The sequence below is a fragment of the Poecile atricapillus genome, chromosome 1 (genome assembly GCF_030490865.1).
Source record: "Poecile atricapillus isolate bPoeAtr1 chromosome 1, bPoeAtr1.hap1, whole genome shotgun sequence".
NCBI lineage: Eukaryota > Metazoa > Chordata > Aves > Passeriformes > Paridae > Poecile > Poecile atricapillus.
Window position 1 is genome coordinate 30,127,654 of NC_081249.1, and position 20,301 is coordinate 30,147,954.

General features: G+C 41.4%; 1 protein-coding gene across 5 annotated transcripts; it reads left to right on the forward strand.

Moving 5' to 3' along the window:
• The first annotated feature begins 227 nt into the window (after positions 1-227).
• On the forward strand, positions 228-19,898 carry CREG2 (cellular repressor of E1A stimulated genes 2). Of its 5 annotated transcripts, XR_009276577.1 has the most exons (6): positions 228-650; positions 2,823-2,992; positions 14,370-14,483; positions 16,249-16,332; positions 16,753-16,825; positions 17,516-18,037. XR_009276577.1 is itself a non-coding variant. In XM_058829493.1 (5 exons), exons 1-5 carry the CDS (start codon positions 252-254, stop codon positions 16,543-16,545), a joined length of 804 nt encoding a protein of 267 aa, XP_058685476.1. In that variant the 5' UTR covers positions 228-251; the 3' UTR covers positions 16,546-19,898. The 5 variants fall into 5 exon arrangements, 3 of the variants coding, with proteins under 3 accessions (XP_058685476.1, XP_058685477.1, XP_058685475.1); XR_009276576.1 differs by having other exon boundaries at positions 16,249-16,825; XM_058829493.1 differs by having other exon boundaries at positions 16,509-19,898.
• Positions 19,899-20,301: the final 403 nt, after the last annotated feature.

Consider the following 20,301-nt stretch of genomic DNA (forward strand, 5'->3'; position numbering starts at 1 on the left):
CTTGTCCCGCAGTGAGCTCCGCGTGGGCTGAGAACCGCCAGGGGCCCCAGAGCTGCGCGCCCCGCCGCGGGAGGCTGTGCCGGGGTGTCCGTGGCAGGTGCCGGCGGAGGCTCCCGCTGGGGCTGGCGGGCAGCACAGCGAGGCGTGAGGCGCCTGCGGGCCGAGCGCGGTGCGGTGGGGAGGGGGCGCTGCGGGGCGGGCGGCGGCCGCGGGAGGGCGCGGCGGGAGCGGCGCGGGCGCTGCCGCAGAAGATGTCGGCGCGGCGGCCGTGGCCGTGGTGGCTGCTGCCGGCGCTGCTGTGCGGCGGCGCGGGGGGGTACGTGGTGGTCAGCTCCGTGTCGTGGCCGCTGCCCGAGGCGGGAGCGGCGGCCGACGAGCTGCACAGCTCCTCCACCGAGGAGGCGCTGCCCGCGCTGCTGGAGGAGGCGGGCGGCCTCTGGAAGCAGAGTTTCCCGGCCTCGGCGTACCGCGAGGATGCGGCGCTGGGCTCCGGGCCGGCGGCGCGGCGGCCGGGGCAGGGGGCAGCCCCGTCCAGGATGTTCTCCTACCGGCGGGAGGGCGGCGGGGCGCCGGGACGAGCCGGGACCGCCCGCTTCCTCGCCCAACACAACACCTGGGGCTTCGTGGCGACGCGGGCCGCCCGAGGAAAGGTACGGTGCCCCCGGCGCCCCGCACGCGTTACCCGCCGGACGGGCGCCCGCGCCGCGCAGGGAGCGGCGCAAACTGCAGGAGGAATCGTGCTCGGAGCACAGGGAGGGAGCATGCACGCTAAAACCCGCGCCAGAGAGACACGCAAAAAAGCAAAATCTCTAGGCCAGTAAGGCAGAGCTGCATCGCAGGGTTTGGAGAGAGGCTGTTTCAGGAGGATGAGGAGGAGAAGGAGGAGAGCCTGGTGGGCTACCACGAAATCTGCCCGTCCGTCCGGCTATACCAGCGTAAAGGACGATTTCTCTGTCGCGAACATTAAACAAAATAGCTGGGCTGTACCTGGGAATGGGGGTCATTATTTTTTCCAGCTTTAAAATATTGCCTTTCTAAAAGTGAAATGTTGGGATAAGACACAGCATCCAGTAACACTCAGACAAAAGGGGAATAAATAAATAAATACAAAAGACATTCTTAACTTTCTGTTGAAAGAATCTGTGAATCTTATTCACAGATTAATTAGCTTACAATTTTTAATTAGATTTAGAAGCACATAAGTCTTCAGAAGCTTGGCTGAGTTGGCGGCACTTAATGTTATTGTGAAATACAAAGTAACAGATTGAAAAAAAAATACTATTAAGTGAATTCTTACGTAGACAGAAGAGGCCTGTAATTCTACATCACCTTTTGGAAATCCTGTTAAACCATATGATTGTAACTCTCTTGGTTTATGCTCTCACCAGAAACCCTCAGTGGAATTACAGCCTGCAGTTATATAGTCTGCAGTTATCTTCCTCCAGACGAGCACAGAAGTAGTACAGAAAAATCTGATTCATAATAAAATTTGAAATTCGGGTGGTGGTGTTTGCTGCTTTGAATGCTGAACTATGCTGCGTGTCATCAGTTATTTTTGAGAATCCAGGGTAACACTGACCTTGCATGACAGACTATTTTAAGCAATGGGAACATGTCCTGCAATATTACTGAGAGCTTTTTTTTAAAAATTGTAATTCTTATTAATAAGCAACGTTTTTATTTTCTAAATTATGTAATATCATGAAAGCATTACTTCTAAGGAAAGCCAACAAAGGCCATTTATAAGCACTATAAGCATTAAAATTTTAAAGGCATAGAAACATTAAAAATCAGAAAGCTACGCAGGTAACAACATCTCCAGGGTTTTCTTATTAACTATTCATATTTAATTTGATTTTGTTGTAAAAGATTTAATGTATTGATGGATAACTTTACTGTTCAATATCTAAGAGACAAGGGAAAAATATCTGAAGACAAGGAAAAAAAAGGAGCAATTAATTGAATATCTGTCATTGCCATTTGTAATGGGATATATTTATATATATTATATAATACATATTTTTTATATATTTATTTATTTATATATATATATTTGTAATGGGACAAGCATAGTAGGAGTATACTGGAGTATATTAATGAGTGTCAATACTGGGCTAAACAGTTTTGCATGCATTATAACCACTGTGTGTACACAGGTCAGTGTACGGGAGAAAATATTTTTGAAAACTTGGCTCCTCAGTGTCCCTTCTCTGCCATGGGAGGAGGTTTTGCCTTGGCTGGCTTCGTAGTTGAGACACCCCTCTGGTCAAATGTTTCTGCCCAGGAAGCTGAGCTGATGTCCAGTTTGACTTCAAACCCAATTCTAGCTAAAATGATTTTTTTTTTTTGTTTTTGCAAACCCATGCAATCACATTGTAAATCAAAAACAAAAGAGGAGGCAATATTAGAGTAAAAAGCAGGCTGAATCAAAGCTAAATTAGGCTTTATATCCTTCTGGGCTTGAAGAAAGGTACCAGCAGTGGTTTAGAGTAAACATTTCCTGACATCGATGGCAGGAAAAAAATATATTAACGCACTTAAACATTTTAAATTTGGTAGTTCCTTTAAGCTCAGCGGAAGAGAAAATATTCTCTATAGTGTCATGGACAGGACTAGAGGCGAGATCTGTTTTCATAGAAGCATGATAAATGTAATGTAGAGGAGATAGATCTAATTTAAAAGAAATGCTCTCTCATGATGACAACAGAGAGTGGGAGCAATGGGGCTGACTGTTTTCTCTGCTAGAACCCTTGAGAAAATCCCCCACCTTGAAAACTGTCTATGTATAAATATGTAACCAGTTGCTTATTTGGATTTTGCAGATCCAAGGTATGCCCTATGGGAATTGCTTACTTCTCAGTGATGGTCCCATCAATAACAGCACTGGAATCCCTTTCTTTTACGTGACACCAAAGGATAACACTGTGACGGATCTTCTGAAGAATCCCATGGCTTCTCTGACCCTTCCAGAGACAGATGGAAATTTCTGCAGGTAACAGTTTTATCTGCCTCCTACCATCTTCAGTGAGATCAGAGACCTCAGAACAGAAATCTGGGTCCCCACCACTCTCAATGTCCATTTATTTTTGACTCTCACAATCAGCTACATGCTCCCTCCTACAGTTTTGTTGTTTGGTTGGGTTTTTTCCAGTAAATTCCCCTGGTAAAGCACAATAGAGAAAAGCAGAGGTGCCACTGAAGTATATTGTAGCATCAACAGCTGGAGTGACTTTCAGCTTACATTAACATATCTAAACATTAACATACCTAAATTTTAATCTCTTCTTGGAAGTGCCTACATAAAGTCTAGGTGTTCAAGATCCTATAATAGCCTATAGTGATCTTGCCAATAAAATCCATAGAATTTCAGAGACTGTTCAATTCACAGTAAAGCAGGCATCTTTGCTCTGCTGAAAACTCTGGAGGCCCTGCTGAATGCCTTGACAGGGCTCCAGATCTCTGGGTTCTGTAAGAGCATCTCAGGCTCTCAGTTCACAAGTTATATGCTCAGGCCTGTGACACTCTGTCTGATTTGCAACTCTTCAGAGAATGTGATTGAATATGATATCTTTGCAAATTTTTTACACCTTGTATATCACAAACAGTCCTTAAATGACCCTCCCAAATCAAGAAATCCAGGTCTGAGGTTTACCAATCTACATCCAGTCCCTGGTTCTTCTCTCCAGAGGCAGCAGTGAGTTGACTTCTTCTTAATCATGTCATAGAATCCTATAATCACAGAATGGTTTGTGTTAGAAGAAACCTTAAGAGTTATCTAAGTCCAACCCACCTGCCATGGACAGGAACACCTTCCACTAGACCAAGCTGCTCAAAGTGCATCTAGCCTGGCCTTGAACACTTCCAAGGATGGAGCATCCACAGCTTCTCTGGACAACCTCTTCCAGGGTCTCACCAGTCTCACAGCAAAGAATTTCTTCCTAACATCTGATCAACACCTACTCTCTTTTAGTTCAAATCCATTATCCCATTGTCCTGTCACTGCAAGCCCTTGTGAGAAGTCCCTGTCCAGCTCCCTTGCAGGCTCCCTTTAGGTACTGTCAGTCTGCTTATGGAGCCTTCTCCAGACTGAACAACCCCAACTGCTCAGCCTGTCTTTGTAGGAGAGGTGCTCCAACCCTATGATCATCTTCATGGCCTGCTCTGGACTCACTCCAACAGGTCCATTTTATTCTTGTGTATAATGAATAACTTCAGATTCCCAAAGCTTTACATGTGTAAAATGTATGTATGTAACCTCAAAGATGATTCAATTTTCCCTTCCATTCTTGTCTCCCTGAAAAAGACGTATCTCCACCATATGTTTGTTTACAGTCAATCTTGTGGCATACTTGTCTGGGTCAGCCTTGTGTGAAGTGTTATTTACAAAGGCCTCTTTACGTGATGAGGTACATGACACTGAAATTGTGTCAGACAGGACTCTGTTACCAAAGCAGGTCTTAGCTGACATTCCAAGGAGAGAGAGAGAGAGAGAACTGGTAAGAGCAGACTCCTTCAGAAAGAAATTGAATTAACAGTTTTTATTCCAACTTAAAGTCCTCTTCGTGGAAGGAGAGGTTTTATCTTAAGACCAGATTTCCCCCGCTGAGGATTGCCTAGAGTATCATCCCACTTCTCAAGCCTGATAGCTCAGAAGAGCCCTGGGAAAAGCAGGGAATAGCAAATATAAAACATTACTGTTACAGTTGTCTGTGTTTGTCTTCAGAATATATTGTTTTCTAGAGAGTTATATGGTGGAAAAATGAAATGTTTCTTAGTCCAAAGCAGTACCAGTAATTTCATGCTAACATCCTATTCCCAAAGAATGGAAATCATGGCTTCCTCTTACAATGTCAAACACCTAATAGGAGACTTCTGTCATCAACATTTGCTAAGGTAATTCAGTCTTGAATGCTTGAGGAGGTCAGTGAAGTAGTGAAGTTAACACTGGAATGGTTCTGCATATTGCTTAAATATTTTCATTAAATATTTTGGATTAATAATTTAGAAAATAAATATATCCATTCTTTAATTGCAGGCTTAATGGCGTTTATTCCTGCTTTCTGAGATTTTTCATTCAGTCTAACTTACTATCCTGACCAACTTACTATCCAGTGCTTAAAAATGTATTTTAAGTCCTGTGTCCTACTACTTCATGCCCTATTTTCAGAGGCCCAAGACTCAGAGCAGCTTCCATTGATGATAAGTGGTAGTGTTGAGCACTTCTAAAAACCACACACCCACTTAGGCACTTAAGTGTGGCCTTTGATCCCTAACTTTAAACAGCCACTCTTGAAAGTCTTTGCCTTTTATGGCTTAGCAACATCACTGCCTGATGCACCAGTTTGGGAAGTGCCAATTCACCAACAAAAGAGAAATGCTGCATGATTTATAGAAATATGAAATCCATATACACCACAAACCTTTGAGCATATTTATTCAATGTCTTATTATTACATCACTATTAATTTTCAAATCTCTACCCTTTTGATCAGTATGCCAGATATCTGCTGCTGCTTGTTTTGCAGCCAGGGCAACCTAGATTCTGTCACCTGACTCACCAGTCCCCTCTGCAGCCTGAGACTGTGCTCTCTGGTGAGAAGAGCTCTCTGGGCACCACCAAGAAGCTAAACCTGCACTTCCAAAACAGCTTTGTCCAAACTAATTACTATTTGCCACATCCCTACTCTCCCTCCTGACTACCAGTCATGTGCTACCCTGCCTCCCATCAGTTCTGGTCTTTGCCTCAGTCTAAGCTAAACAAAAACGTGAAGAAAATTATCCTGACAGCAAGAATAAGTTTTTCTGCCGATCCTTCTTTTCATCCTGTGGCCAGTACTGCTCCTGGCCATGCAATCCCACCCCCTCCCTCCAGCTGACCATATGGTGGGCCTATTTTAGCTCAGTAACCCAGCAGAAACCTCCTGGTTTTTTGTTTGTTTTTTTTTCTGGATGTGATTTCTACTGGCTTAGGAACTTGAATCAGCTCCTCAAGAGTCAGAAAAGAGCAAAGGAAAGGGGAAAGAAAAAGAGAAGGTGGTGGAAAGATAGAATATTCTTATTTTAGCATGTAACCATACTCTAAATATTGAGCTTACTACTGAATTGAGTACACAGGTTCAGAGTTTGATCAGTGCTCCATGCATTATTTATTTTGTTGTTACCTTCAGTTTCTTTTTCGTTATTTCTGAAGTTCTCATTTGGAACAGATGTTGGTTGGCATTAGTGCAGAGAACGAGCAATATGGACAATGAAAAGCTGGGTATTTATTCAAGCTACAATTTTTGGTTTTGATGCTACAAAAATGTGAGCATTTTTGAAGCTGTCTCAGAAAGGAAGGCTATGGGCACTGGACTTTACCTTCTTTTCTTCCCTTCCCCTATAACCAGAGTCAGAAATTAATGTATGTTTTAAACTGGGAAGCCATGAGCGATTTTTACATTTAAGAGTAGCAACATCTAAAATTGCAGCCCAGCACACCATCCCACTGTTACCCCACAGAAAGGGCTTCTGTGGGGAGTGCAACACTGAAGAAAACAACTAGGTGTCTGGGCCCTGATGCCAGTGCTTGGGGTGGCCTGTCCCCACCTTCAGGGTGCACTTGACCTGCTGAGATAGACAGGCTGTGCCATGCAAACAGCACACAGCATCCTCAGTGCAGAGCCTTATGTGGTGGCTCAAGTTCGGTGTAGCAAAAATCTTCTTTATTAGTACTATATGAAAGGCAAGACCTTTTACTCTGTGTGACCTCAGATCCTGCTAGCATTAAAATGGTATCTGTGAGGTTTTCTTTGCAAAGGAAAGTGTCATTCTTGTCAGACATTCTCTTCAACTGTTTCATTAATTGTTTTGGTTTCAAAATAATTATGTAAAATAGCTAAATGAATAATATTCTACGTGAGAAAGTTCATGTCCTTGTGTGCCAGCAATGCATTCATAGCTTGTTTTCATGTGGAACTTCATTAGAATTCCATTATTAATCTACTCTGAGTTGTAAGAATCAAAATAAATGTGAAAGCGGATTGGTGCCTGTAGCCAGTGCTCCTGGGAGTATTTGGCACTCTCCTGAAAAATGCTTCTGACCTATTGCATGCAAAAGAAATCTCTGGCCTTTAGAAAGAAAACATAGCTGACATTTCAATGTCTTCGTGTACCTAATGAGTTTCAAGTGACTTGTGTACACCAATTTGATATTAAATTTATTTAGTAGCAAATTTCATTTGTTTTGTTTCAGAACAGACTCAAGTTCCAAACCTTGACAATAAATATTTTCCCTTTCAAAGATGTGAGAAATACAAGACTGGCCTTTATGGTGCTCCAGCCTCAATATTTAATCAGCTGGAGAGAAAATGTGAAAACCCTAAACAAATAAGAAAAATAACATTTAATACTGAAAGAAAGAGAGCAGCGACACATCTGACTAGGCACTAATTGCAAGACATTTTAGTATTGCAGCTAGGGTTTGGATTCCTCATTTCTGACCTAGAGATTGCCATTTCCCAGAGGGAGACAGACTGCCCCTCTCTGAGAAGGCTCTGATGGCCAGGATAGAGATGGCATTTGTTAGCAACTACACAGCATTTTATCTGAAGCCTGATAAATGGATAATAGAGGCAAGAAAAATTAAATGGTTCAGGGCTATAAATAGACTAAGCTGGTATGTCTATGCCACTGACAAGCTGAAAAGATTGAGTTCCATTCTTGCAGCTTTCAGAGGGAGCAAGACCAAGCCCGACATTAAAGAATAGAGCAGCTATTGTTCTAAATACATTTCACAACACACAGGCTGCTCAGAGGATTCCTCTTTCCAAGTAAGCTCCTGAGTCTGCCTCATTACAGCTGCAGCCTGGAAAACAGGCAATTAATTTTAAACGTGTGTCACCTCCTTGACATCAGGTTCAGCACATTCACAGGGACACACTGCATCTTTCTTAGAGAAGGAGCAGTTACATGGCTGCCATTAACTGGTTTTTATATGAGGGAAAAGCAGCGATCTTTGGGGTCAGTCCACCTTTGGTTTTTTCCTGCTCTTAGTTGAGGATGGTGTTTCAAATTCACACTGCAGACCATGAGTGATTTTCGTGAATTCTGAACCACCATGGGAAGATAAGAGGAATTTTGTGGGTCTGGGTTCCTGCTGTGTAGTGGATCAGCAGCATGCACAAACATCCAACTTCATTCCCTGGGCAATCCTGAGGGACAATAAGCCTGCCACTGCACAACCTTTGAGATGTCATATGGCCACACAACGTATAACTACTGCTGGGTTTGTAGAGTCACTGTTGTTAATATGAGGATTAATATAACAAAGAAATCGGGTACTGTACCTTCACACAAAGAGAAATTATGCATGCAGAAGACAAAGGCTGAATTCAGACATCCATCAATTTCTGAGATCCACCTCCTGATTCTGTGGCACAGACACATTTCTAATTCTGGTATTTATATTGGCCCTTTTCAGTCATGTGCAAATAATTATGTCAGTAGTTGTTCCTGAAAAATCTGTATTTAAAGAAAATCTGTATTTAAAAAAATTTAAAATGAAGGTCCCAAATTAGAAAGTCAAACATGAAACCTACTATCATCATGACCCAATGCACATGATACTGCTCTAAATTACTATTTTTCCTGTATTCTTAAATAACCAACTTCCTAAAATCCCTTCCTAGTGAAATAGCGTTTCTCTGACTCTGTTCACAGAAATAGTTGATGGTATAATTCTTTTTTTTTTTTTTTTCTCCATGAATTGTCTGTGGTTAAGCTATATAAAAGCTTCCTGTCTGAAACACAGAGTTCAGCTGAAGAAATACATTGTTATTGTCAGTAGAGAGAGGAAAACAGACGGGCTTCAAGTAAAAGTAGTTAAATATTTTAGGAAGGATTATCTTCTAGAAAGAATGAAATTATTAAAAATGTTAAAACACATATACTGGGAGCACAGGCTCACTTAGATGAACAGAATAATCTCTGCACTGATACACTTTAGCTCCCTAACTTCAGATTCAGAACAGAAGACCTCTTCCAAAAGCAAAGATGTTCTAACTAACTTTGCTGGCTCCCAAACATGGCTGATAAAAAAATTCTTGTCAAAATCAGAGCAGTGCAGAACTGCCTAGGCATATCCGGTTGAAGGCCAGCAACAGCTTTTCAGATTATGAAATTGCTTTCAGTGGAGATTTTGTTTGACGTTCATGCCATGCAGATTAGCAGCACCAATACATTCTTTCTGCTTCAGAGACTCTAGCAGTTAGTGGTGAACAAATGAATGAGGAGAGTAACTTACTTTTCAAAATTAATCACATTTATGAATCAAAATTATATGCACTTTACAGTAATTCTCTAAGGACAGAGCGTTCCCTCCCTTCTGTTCTGTAAATTTTAGGGGACAAAATTCCTGTGATACATTTTATATAGTAGAAAATAACTCTTGCCTCTTCATCTTGGGCCCAGTTTGGGGCTGTGTGAAGAGGAGCCCTGTCCAGGGTGTGACAGAGTCACCTACTTTGCATCCTTGGGAGGTGACAGGGATGAGCTGGGTCAGCAGCCAATCCCACCCCCTAATTACATGGGTTTTCACGACTGCTACCATTATAGGAGCGCTTAGAATGTGTGGAAGCAGTCATTGCCCTTATGCTACTCAGCTGTATGCTTTCAAGTAGAAAAAAAAAAAAAAGTAGGGAATCTGGGGCTTTCTTCTTGGCTCTCTGTCTCTCCTGCAATAGGAGAAAACTCTTTCCCAACTTCTTTTCTCTTCAACTATGAAGAAGTAGAGGGATAAGAGCAGTGCTTTCTCACACAGCAGTGAGAAATGTGTTCAGGGGACATTTGCGTATCCTCCCAGGGAGGATGGAAGGTCTTATTTCCTCAGGGGGTGGAGGAGAAGGATGTCAGCTCCTTTGTGAGAAATGGAGGCTGGGCAAGAAGAGAGGGATTCCTCTGCATAGACCCCTGCTTCCACACCCAGACTGGAACAGTACTGAACCCTCCTGCCTTTCTCCTATCAGTTCTTTCTCGGGAGTACCTGGATTTCCTTCCCAAGTGCCTTCCAAACTCTTAACTTGCTTTTGCTGTTGATCTGTGGCAGATCAGTGTCACCTCACTAATGGATTGAAGAGGCTGAGAATGAAGATAATACTCAGGGATACTTTGGTCAGAAATCAGGAGACAGAGCATCATCAGTCAAAGCAGAGATCTCAACTGTAAAAGGGAATCCTAACCAAGTCACAACATCATCTTATGTGTCAATATAACCACAGCAGCCGGTTCATAACACCTGAACTTGGATAGCTGCTGTATAAGAACCTTCTAATTAAACTCCAAGAGATGGCTAGTGTAGTAAACAATTTAATGAGTAGGTAACACTCTTTACTCTGAACCGCTCTTAAACCAGGACCCAGAAATTGCGGAAGTGTTATATAGTAAGTGGGACATGTTCATTAGCAGTGTGCTTTGCAGCATTGCATTTCTCTTGGGAAATACTTTTCACTTGGATGCAGGCCTCTCCTCAAGCTCAGTAAAGCTGGCACCTGGGTAGGTGATGTCATCTCATACACTTGGAAGAAAACTGCCTGGACTGGGTCAAACTCTGCATACCTACTTTGCTCACTGTAAGCAGAGGAACAGGAACAATTAATTCTTCTCTCTCCACAGATCAGATGAATAATTAAGATGATTTGTCTTAATGCACTCTTTTCTTATACACCGAATCTTCTTCCCTTTTAATCTGGCCTTCCCAATTTTCCCCAACAAAGTATATGTATTTGAAATAAGTATGAAAAAAAGAATGTGTTCCTATTGCTTGGTCTTCTTTCGCAGTTACCTGCTTTCTCTTCCCCTCAGTTCATATTTTACTATAGCATTCATGAAGTCCTCCCCATGGAGACAGAGGGCTTGATTCTGGTAAAGACAAACCACCTGAGAAACCACCTTGGGTTTCCTCAACAGAGCAACAGTGTCAACATCTCTATCCCTGACTCTGCCTCCCTCTCACACCCAGTCAGCAGCACACAAATGTTACATAAAGGCACTCCTCTGCATCTACTTATTCTTGTGCCAGCAAAGATGAAAGTAACTCAGGGACTGAGAGCTGAATATGTATTTATACAGAGACAAGCAATGTCTAGTGAATGCATGACTAGACCTCTACAGATGCAAGTGAGGAATGTTTTAGTAAATATCCCTTTATTGTCTTTAGTGAAAATAAGACATAAATCCCTGACTATATCAACTTGCTCCAGGGAAGCAAATCCTGCATTTGTATTAGTTGCACTGGCAACAACACTGAAAACACAAGACCCATTCATAACATTTATAAATGGAAGCTGTAAGTTTAGTGGGTTTTGATGGTTTGAGAAATATAAAAGTAATCAAACATCATTAGGGAAATACAATGCTAAAAAAAAAAAGAAATGCAGAAACAGATTTACTTCATAATATGAAGGGTTCCTTTGAAAAAGAATATACTAATGCTAATGTCAGATTACAATACAAGGTTCCTGATCTGAAACAAAAAACCTATGATAAGAGGCAGACCTGAAAGCAAAACCAACAAGTAATAATAGCATGCTGGACTCAAATGTATCATTGCCCTGTTCAGCTCTTCCAAAACTTCACCTCACACAATCTCAACAAATAACTTGAGTCATTTTCCAGAAAAACAAATTGACCCTCCAGAATATTATTCCCATATGCAAAATTAAGTTTAAATCATTTTTACTGGGAAGATAGTATTATGTGCGTCAACCAGTGTAGCACCATGGCTCACGAGAATGTACAGAAAACTGTAAACAGAAGAAGCCGGGGGGAAAAAAAAACTTTTCAAGCTATGGATGCGCAGTGTGTGTGGCCTTTGTTGTCAGCCAAATATGTGCAGAGCAGCTTTTCATGTCAATTGGGGAAGAGTCACATCAGACACCAGTCCTATTAGACAAAACTTTCTCAGCAAAGGCAGGCAGGGTTCACTGCTTAACCACAGCTACATCAGCTCTATTGCCTACTCAAAATCACATACTACGCTTTCAGAATAAACAAGGACTTGCACAAAAACACCAAATAATTGTAATCTGAGAAGGTCAGACCAAAACTTCTCACTGCTCCTGATCACATCCAGAATCCATGGCCTTCATCCGTTCTGTGAAACAGACATCTTTTAATAACAATCCCTTTCAAAATCCTCTCTTACAGTAATTAACCACATATTATGTAGGAACTGTGTGCAAGAAAAACACTTGCAAATATTCCTGCTTTTCCTGGTTCTTCAGTTTTTTTATGTTCCTGTTTGTCTGTGGAGGAAATTGTATCATATATTCAGATGCACAGTTGTTTGAAAGCAATTTTCTGAACTGAATTTCTGCTCGCAAGAAGTCCCTTTATCAATGTAAATGTTAAATATATACTGAATATATAAGCATATGCAGAGGGATTTGGGTACAGTATTAAGATTAGGCATAAAAGATAACAACAGATCAGGAGATGGCTTCAAATGGACTTTAACGCTTCACCATCCAGGGCCAACAGTTGCAAGAGTGTGAATGTGTATTGCCCTGGCTGCTGGACATGCATACCCTCAGCTGATACCCTCTGCATGTGGGATTGGCTCCTTTCTCTTCAGCTGTATTCACTGTATTTGCCTTTATTTATTTGTGTTTTGGTGGGTGAGCATCTCACTGGGCCATTGATGCTGGGCAGCCACACAACACCCAAAGCCTATGCAAAAGAAATGCCAGGAGCTACAGGTATGGAGCTGTGTTCCTTAGGGACAGAGTGCTTTCAGGCCACTGGAACCCAGACATGAAGGAACACCTTCAGCAGGCAGGAGGAGTCAGTGCTGAGGATCTGTGGTGTACCAAGGTGATCATCTAGACAAATTTGTACTATGCATACACATTGATAGAAATAATCCCAGTGCCTGAGCAGGGAATATGGATTTTTGGGTACTCAGAACACCACTTTCATAATTTAAAAAACTGTACTAGAGAAAATTAGAACACTATAAGTTGATGTGGACAGAAAGTTTGAGCCTGATCTTTGGCCTCAACCATTGCTCCCATCAGTATGCATGGGAGAGGAAAATGAATACATGTGGAATTTGTCCAAATGTTGTTAAACAGACAACTGCTGCTCCAAACTGAACAGAACACTGAAGAAGTGTCCCTGAGATGATGTGACTGCAAATGGTACTTTGGAGGTCAGGCAGCAGACAGTGGCAAGTGCTCACTGGACATAGTCAAGTATCAGTCAGCCTACTGTACTTATGTATCTCTCTTTCTGACCCTCTTTAGAAAAGTAGATCTTTTATCTAGTGAGCTACACAGTCTCTCATAACCATCTGTGGAGAATCTGCAGGTGTTAAATTAGCTGCAGAAGGATGCCCATATGTTTCCTGCATATACTAGATACACATTGAGAAATATAACCAAAAATGAAGCCATTGCAGATTGCACACAGTTAAGGCCAAAGGGCTCAAGCCATGATCTTTAAGTAAAATTGTACACAGATGAGATGTAATTTACTGTGATTAAAACACCGTGAAAAAGAAATGCAGCTTTCATTTCCTAATGTAGTTTCTTGGGCTGACATGGGAATGTGGTTCCCTGAGACACTAAGCAGTCTCAAACTGCTGGCAGCAGGACTTTGGGCTGCTCAGTGTTTGTCAGGATCAAGCCTCTGCAGTCATTACATACACTATTTTTTTTTTTTTTTGGAATTAGTAGATTTACTTACGATTTATATCCTTGTATTGTATATGTCAGAATCAGTAATTGCCTTGCAGTTACTAATGGGAGTTATTTATTATTACTATATACAAAGTTATTTATTATTACTATATACAAAGAGCCAAAAAGTAACAAGTACCTTCCCTGTCGTGGTCTGAAAGCAACTGAACTTTTCTATTTGGTGTAAAGCAGTTGAAAAATGGGTAAAAAATGAACAAGGATTTATTTTCTAGGATAAGCACAATGAAAAGACCTTATGTTTTACATACAGATACACATATTCATACTCCTTTCTGTAGGCACAGGTACAGACTAAACATCTCAGTACTTCTCCTCAGAATCAGCTGTATTCTGTGAATACAGCTCTGTACATCTGTCTGGGAATACTGCCATTTTCACAATTTTTTACAATCCAATAGATACTAGTCCAACTTCCGTGAACATAAATTAAAATTAAGCAACTATCTACAGCAGAGCTATGTGTCAGTCAAGTGTTCCTTCCAGACTACCCCCCTCCACCAAACAGTATAGCTGGGAGTAGAGACGATGCACAAGGCTTCATGAATTTTTTATATGTGAGCAGGAGTCCACACTTCTCCAAAAACTCTTAAGAAAGAAAATAAGCTATTACTCATGAGCATTCTTCTCTGTGCACAGAAAAAATGTAATTGATCCAGAAGATCCAAGGTGTGCCAGGCTGACTCTCATGGGACAGATGGTCACGGTGCCCCCGGAGGAAGTAGAATTTGCCAAGCAAGCAGTGTTTTCCAGGTCTGTATCTAAAAGGCACGTAGTAGAGTGCAACCCACGGGTTAGAGACAAATATGCAAATGTGGCCGTTTGGTACAGAAAATCTGAGAAATAACAAGCCTGATCTTTACTTTGGGGCCATGAAGCATGTTGGCTTCTGTGTGGCTTGGAATGACAGACCTTTTAACTCTTGAGGAAATGAAATATGGAAATACAGGTAGTGTTGGACTCTGGTAAGGCACATGGTTTATAATCTGGGGATTATGAAGAATGTCACCTGGTTCCAAGGAGATATTCCATAATTCCATGGTGTATTTGTTATCTTTAATGATTCTACCCCACCTTATGACAGGTAGAGAACTCAGACAAAGAGCAGAGGCCTGCTGCCTTTGGGCTTACAAACATTTTCAGGATGGAGCTTATAAATTTAATTACATCTCCTAACGTCCCAGCTGCTTCAAAGCCATAGTACTTACTGAACAGTCTCCTTTGAACAGATGTAAGGACAACCCAGATGTGGAGCACACACACACAGGATGTGCCCCCATGCCCTTCACTGGGTGTCCAGAATTACAGGCTTGAAAAGCCTGAACCTTAGCTGGGGCACACATGTCCCACACAGGCTGCCAGGGATTGTCCTCCAGATGCACTTTTCCTGGTCAGTCAAATACTGCTGGGAAATTGGGATGAGCTTGGATCCAAAACAGCCCAGAGATTATATTCTTTCTGATCTACAGGACGGGGTCAGGGTGAAACTCTGTCAGTGTGTGTTCCATCAATAACAAAAATGGGACCATGAACAGATGGGGCCATATTGACACACAAGTCTTCTTTACAAACTTCACGGGAATTAGATTTCCAAGTGATCCAGAATCCACCAGCGCCTCAGCAGAGAATGCTCTGCTGTCAGGTGCAAGAGCCAGAATGATAAAGTGAGGGCTGCTGGGGCACATCCAGTGCCAGCAGCATCTGACACCACTTACCAACCCCAGAGTCACAGGTACTCAAAGGGACAACTCAGAAAATGGTAGGAAACACCATTTTCCCAATGAGAGGGAAACCAAGATGTTGCCAAACCAAGTACCTCTGCTGCAGGATCTTTTGCAGGAGCAGAGGGGCACTGAGCCAACTCTGCCCAGACTTGCACCACTCCCTGCCAACGTTCCTGTGAACATTGTGACTTGAACTGTGGTATCCACTCTGTGCATCACTGCTGAGCTTCCCACAGCTACACCTGCCAGGGATGGGGGACCGAAGATCTGCACCCCGTCAGAGAGAATCTGTCAAACCTAACTGTAAGGGAGACCAGAGAAATGAGACGTAAATACAGGATGAGAAGGCTCTTGGAGGTGACAGCTAGCAGAGGCTATGCTCTACCTGCTACCCAGTTTTATTAGCCCTCCCTCTGTACCACAATTGCTACCAAAGATGTGATATTTTCAGGACAGTGTTTCCTTTTAACAGATATAAGCACAACCCTGACATGCATTCAAAGAGTTTTCGCTAACTATTTTTCATTTATTCAGAGGTTGAACAACATCTACCTTTAGAGACAGGCTTCTGCAGTGGGGGAAGGTGGTGATTACTGGCTGCCTGTGTTGCAGTTCGCCCCAGACTGGGATGTGGGAGATTGTAAACCTTACAGCAAGGAAGGGCCAAAAATGGTGGTGTTCTCATATCTCAGGTTTCACTCTGGCTGAGCACACTAAGCTGAAGAAAAAAGCAGAGTATGCATATGCTTTGGCACATCTTCTAACATTTTTTTTGCTTTTCTTTGTCCTTCTAGGCACCCAGTGGTAAGAAAGTGGCCTCGTAGCTATGAGTGGTTCTTCATGAAAATGAACATTGAGCACATCTGGCTTCAAAGCTGGTATGGAGAAGTTTCTCCTGTTGCAGTAGAAGAGTACTTAAAAGCGGTTCCAAGTAAAGGATGATTGAATGGGATTTGAGATAGAAATCTCCTGAGTTTTCTTTTCAAACACTTTTAAATTAAATTTCATGGTAGATGGTTTATTTACAGTGATATTTTTCCTCTTCTCCCAAAAGGCTTCAAAATAGCCCTGTCTCACATGGAGCGGAGTGAAAATAAATCAACACAGACTTTCAAATTATAAAGGAGAGGTGGATATTAGCCCTACCCTTCAATGTACAGACTTGTCATTTCAAGCAGGCAATGCGTCATCTGAAATGCTGTTTTAAAAATGCTTTGTATCTGTTTGTTTTGACTTCTATTGCTGTGCACCCACAGGGAAACTACACTATGTGCTAAATATAATGTTCTGATTTGCAGAAAATGCAAATTGCCTACTCAGAACCCTCTATGCATTGTGGAGGTATTACTGCTGCTGGGTCTCCCTTGATTTGTAAGTATTTTAAGAGAAAGTTAATAGCTGAAAATTTAGGTATTTAAGTTTAAAAACAAATTATTTGCTAAAGCTGTCCTCATTTGCTAGCTTCTCTTTTCTATGTGTGCTTTTCCCTAATTAGATAATTTGATATTTCACTTGGAAATTGAGTAAAACTTCTTTAGCAGAAAAAATGCAATCAGTTCAAACAACACAGCTCCACTATAACTTGTCTCTGACACAAAGCTGGTTAAACACATTAAAGGCCAAAATCAAATCAGCCCCACAAGGATTATCTCAATACGAGTAAAAACCATTCTTACAAGAAGAATTTAAGTAAATGTTCTCAGCTAGCCTGTTCCTGTTGAGACAGGAAAAGTATTTTTAATAGCCTGTAGACCCAATTTTTTTTGCCTCCATGCTCCAACCGCTGCTTTATTTTTAACTGGCTTGTGCAACTGATTTTTGTAAGCCCTCACTAACTCACTGAGGGGTGGAGCCTGTCCCTTAACTCTGTTTCCTCACCAAGATTTAAAGGGCTTGTTCATGCATTTACTTTCTAAAGAAGCCTAAAGATGGTAGGTATTTCAGGTCATGAAAAACTGCTTTTCCCATGTGGAAAGTGCAAACTTTGTTGCCAGCACATTATGTATAGGCTTTTCACGTGGTAATACCAAAAGAGTTCAAAGGTATTTTAATCACTGTCAGTTCTTTCTTTAGATGTCCTCCTGGTAAACTTACTCTGCAGTTCTTAAGGGTATCACAGAAAGAAAATTCCCATGGCTAATCAGCCAAGTCACCACACAGTTTGAAAATTATATGGCTGCTCTCCCTGTTACATGAAGAAGGAGACACATTGAGATGGAGTTTATGTGCCTGTGGGGTAGGTCTTCCAGCATCACTGGGAGTGCTCTTGAGCTCTGGACATCAGCGTGCACCACGTCTGGGCTGGGGAGGAGCCTGGGTGAGTGCCCTGAGCTTGTACACGTTAATCCCTGGGCAGAGCTTAGAGGCAGCTGCATGATCTATGATCAGCTGGAAGCCAATTAAGTGTAGCTGAGCTTATTTTGGCTCAGGCATGGAGAGAGGGAGTCATTCCCAGAACAGCTGGGCACCATGCTGGTTTAACTACAAGGGGCTCCAGGGCACCCAGCTTAGCCCTAGGGTGAGTCCTGGGCCCCAGGCATCACTACTATTCCTGATATTCTGTAAGAAAACAAGGCAAATGGGGGGGGGGGGGGGGGGGGGGGGACGACTTGGTTTAGACACTCACTTAGCTTTTTTATTCTTGTCTCACTGCCAGAGACTTTGTTAGCCGTGCAGATCTTTTGCAGAGGTAATTACACAAAAGGAGGAAGTGTCCTGCCTGAATCTATTTCCTTCAGGTTTTTTTCTTGGCAGATGAGCTGCATTTTCACATTTGAGTTTGCCCCTGAATCTTGCATTGTGTAATACTGAAGCAAGATGGCCCGTCCTATACATATTTACAGAATCTCATCAAGTGAAATCCTCCTTTATTCCTATAATTTTGCCATGGGGATCTTTGTCCATTAAGGATTTGATGGCTTTGTCCATTAGGATTAATGGGACTTTTAAATCTGACTTCAACAGGAAGAATGCTAGTCCTTGTAAGAGAATTTCACAGAAATTCCTGTGAAAGTATAACTATGTATTTCCTTATACCAGTTTGCTACTATTCACAGAGAAACCTGAAATCCCCATTCAAACCCCCACTCCTAAATACACACAGATTAAGCAAATGCCGAGTACAGTCTTAATGTTTTAACAAGCTGAAAAAGGAAGGAAAAATTTAGAAGTGCTACTGTTATACTATACTCTCAATTTCATTCATTTCATTCACTGGCAACAGTGACATGGTCCTATGTCCTATCCATTACCTTATCAACAAGCCTTGAAGCAGTAAGGGATTGTGTCAAGAAGACTCCGAAAAGCTTTAATGGTTTAAGAAGTTTGTGTGTACTAAGAAAGGTTTTGAATTTACAACACCCTGCTTGTTATAGGCTGCCTCCTCACACACACAGATTAATTGGAGTAGCTTCTCTATTGTAAAATGACACATTCATCAAGAAGCTTTTTTGAATGGACCTGCCATGAGGCTCTTGACAGAACCTCAGAACATGAAATGCTGGTGACATGTAAAGTGACAAAAGGGGCCTCATGAAGAAATGCTGTCTTATATAACCTGTTCTCATTTCATGCTTCCTTCACCCAATGAATAACTACCATGAGAGTCCTTGAAAGTCTAGAAATTCATCAAAAATACAACCTGCAGATTTTGAATGGAATTTTCCAGACCAAAAAAAAAAAAAAAAAAAAAGGAGGTGATAGTAGTTTGCTTATTTCGGCTTTATTTTATTATTTATAGGCTAGTTCTAATTTTTCTTTAAACAGAAAAATGTCTGAAGTAATATTGGTCATCACATGGTGAGTGATGTTTACTGAAGCTTTTAACCCAGAGTTTTATCTGAAATATCACAATAAAACCATAGTTCCTTAAGACTGTAGAGTCTGATCTTGCTTCAGTTCAAGTGAATAGCAAAAATACCATTTATTTGTTGAGCTTTAATTATTGTATCAAACAAACATTTTCATAAGTCTTGATAAGCTCTTATAAGCTCAATTAAGCATTTTAATTAGCTGATGTGTAATTTCCGTGTGTTCTTTATTTTCGTTATTTCTGTAGCTTCCCAAAAAAGTTTGTTGTGCAACATGTTTAAAATTTTAACTGTAGTCTTGCAAAATTTAAAAGATGTATTTAGTAATTTCTGTGTACTTGCTGAAAAAAGAAAAATGAAGTTGAAAAGTTGGGTTCTCACTTCTTACTAATTTGGGCAAAAGAAATGCATGTACAGGATTTAAGCACAGCTATTTTGAACTGCTGTTCTTATTTAACCAAAGAATGCTCTGTTTCTGATGAAATTTTCATCACTTAAGTGGTTGAAATGCAACCTGTCTCATTTCTGGATGTGTATTGCAATTTGCAATGTATTTTGATTTCTAAAAACATTGAAAGTTGTTAACAAAATGTCTGTGACTAAGAAATGCAAATAAAACAAATTTCAAAGCAGAAGCTGAATAAGGATATTCTTCAGTACAGCATTTCCTAGAGTAACCCACATTGTGCTAACAACCATTACAATTTCTGTCTGATCTGAACACCTGTTTCATTTCTTTTTCGTCCCTGAGTTTTTCTGAACCAATTTAATTTCTCTCAAAATATTTATGGGAATTGAGACTCGGATCTGCTTTTTTTCTGGGGAGAAAAGTCTAGCCAAGCACCTTTTATTGTTCCTTCATCCTCTCATTACTGTGTTCTTTGCTTTCACTGTGGCAGTTAAATGTCACACTTAAATTTGCTCTTCTTTTCTGTACATAGGAACTGAGCACTCACCTCTTGGGCATGCAATAATAATGTTTTGGAAGTTTCCTCAGTGCTATTTCTTCCCTTGCCAGCCTTGCTCTTACAAGTTCTT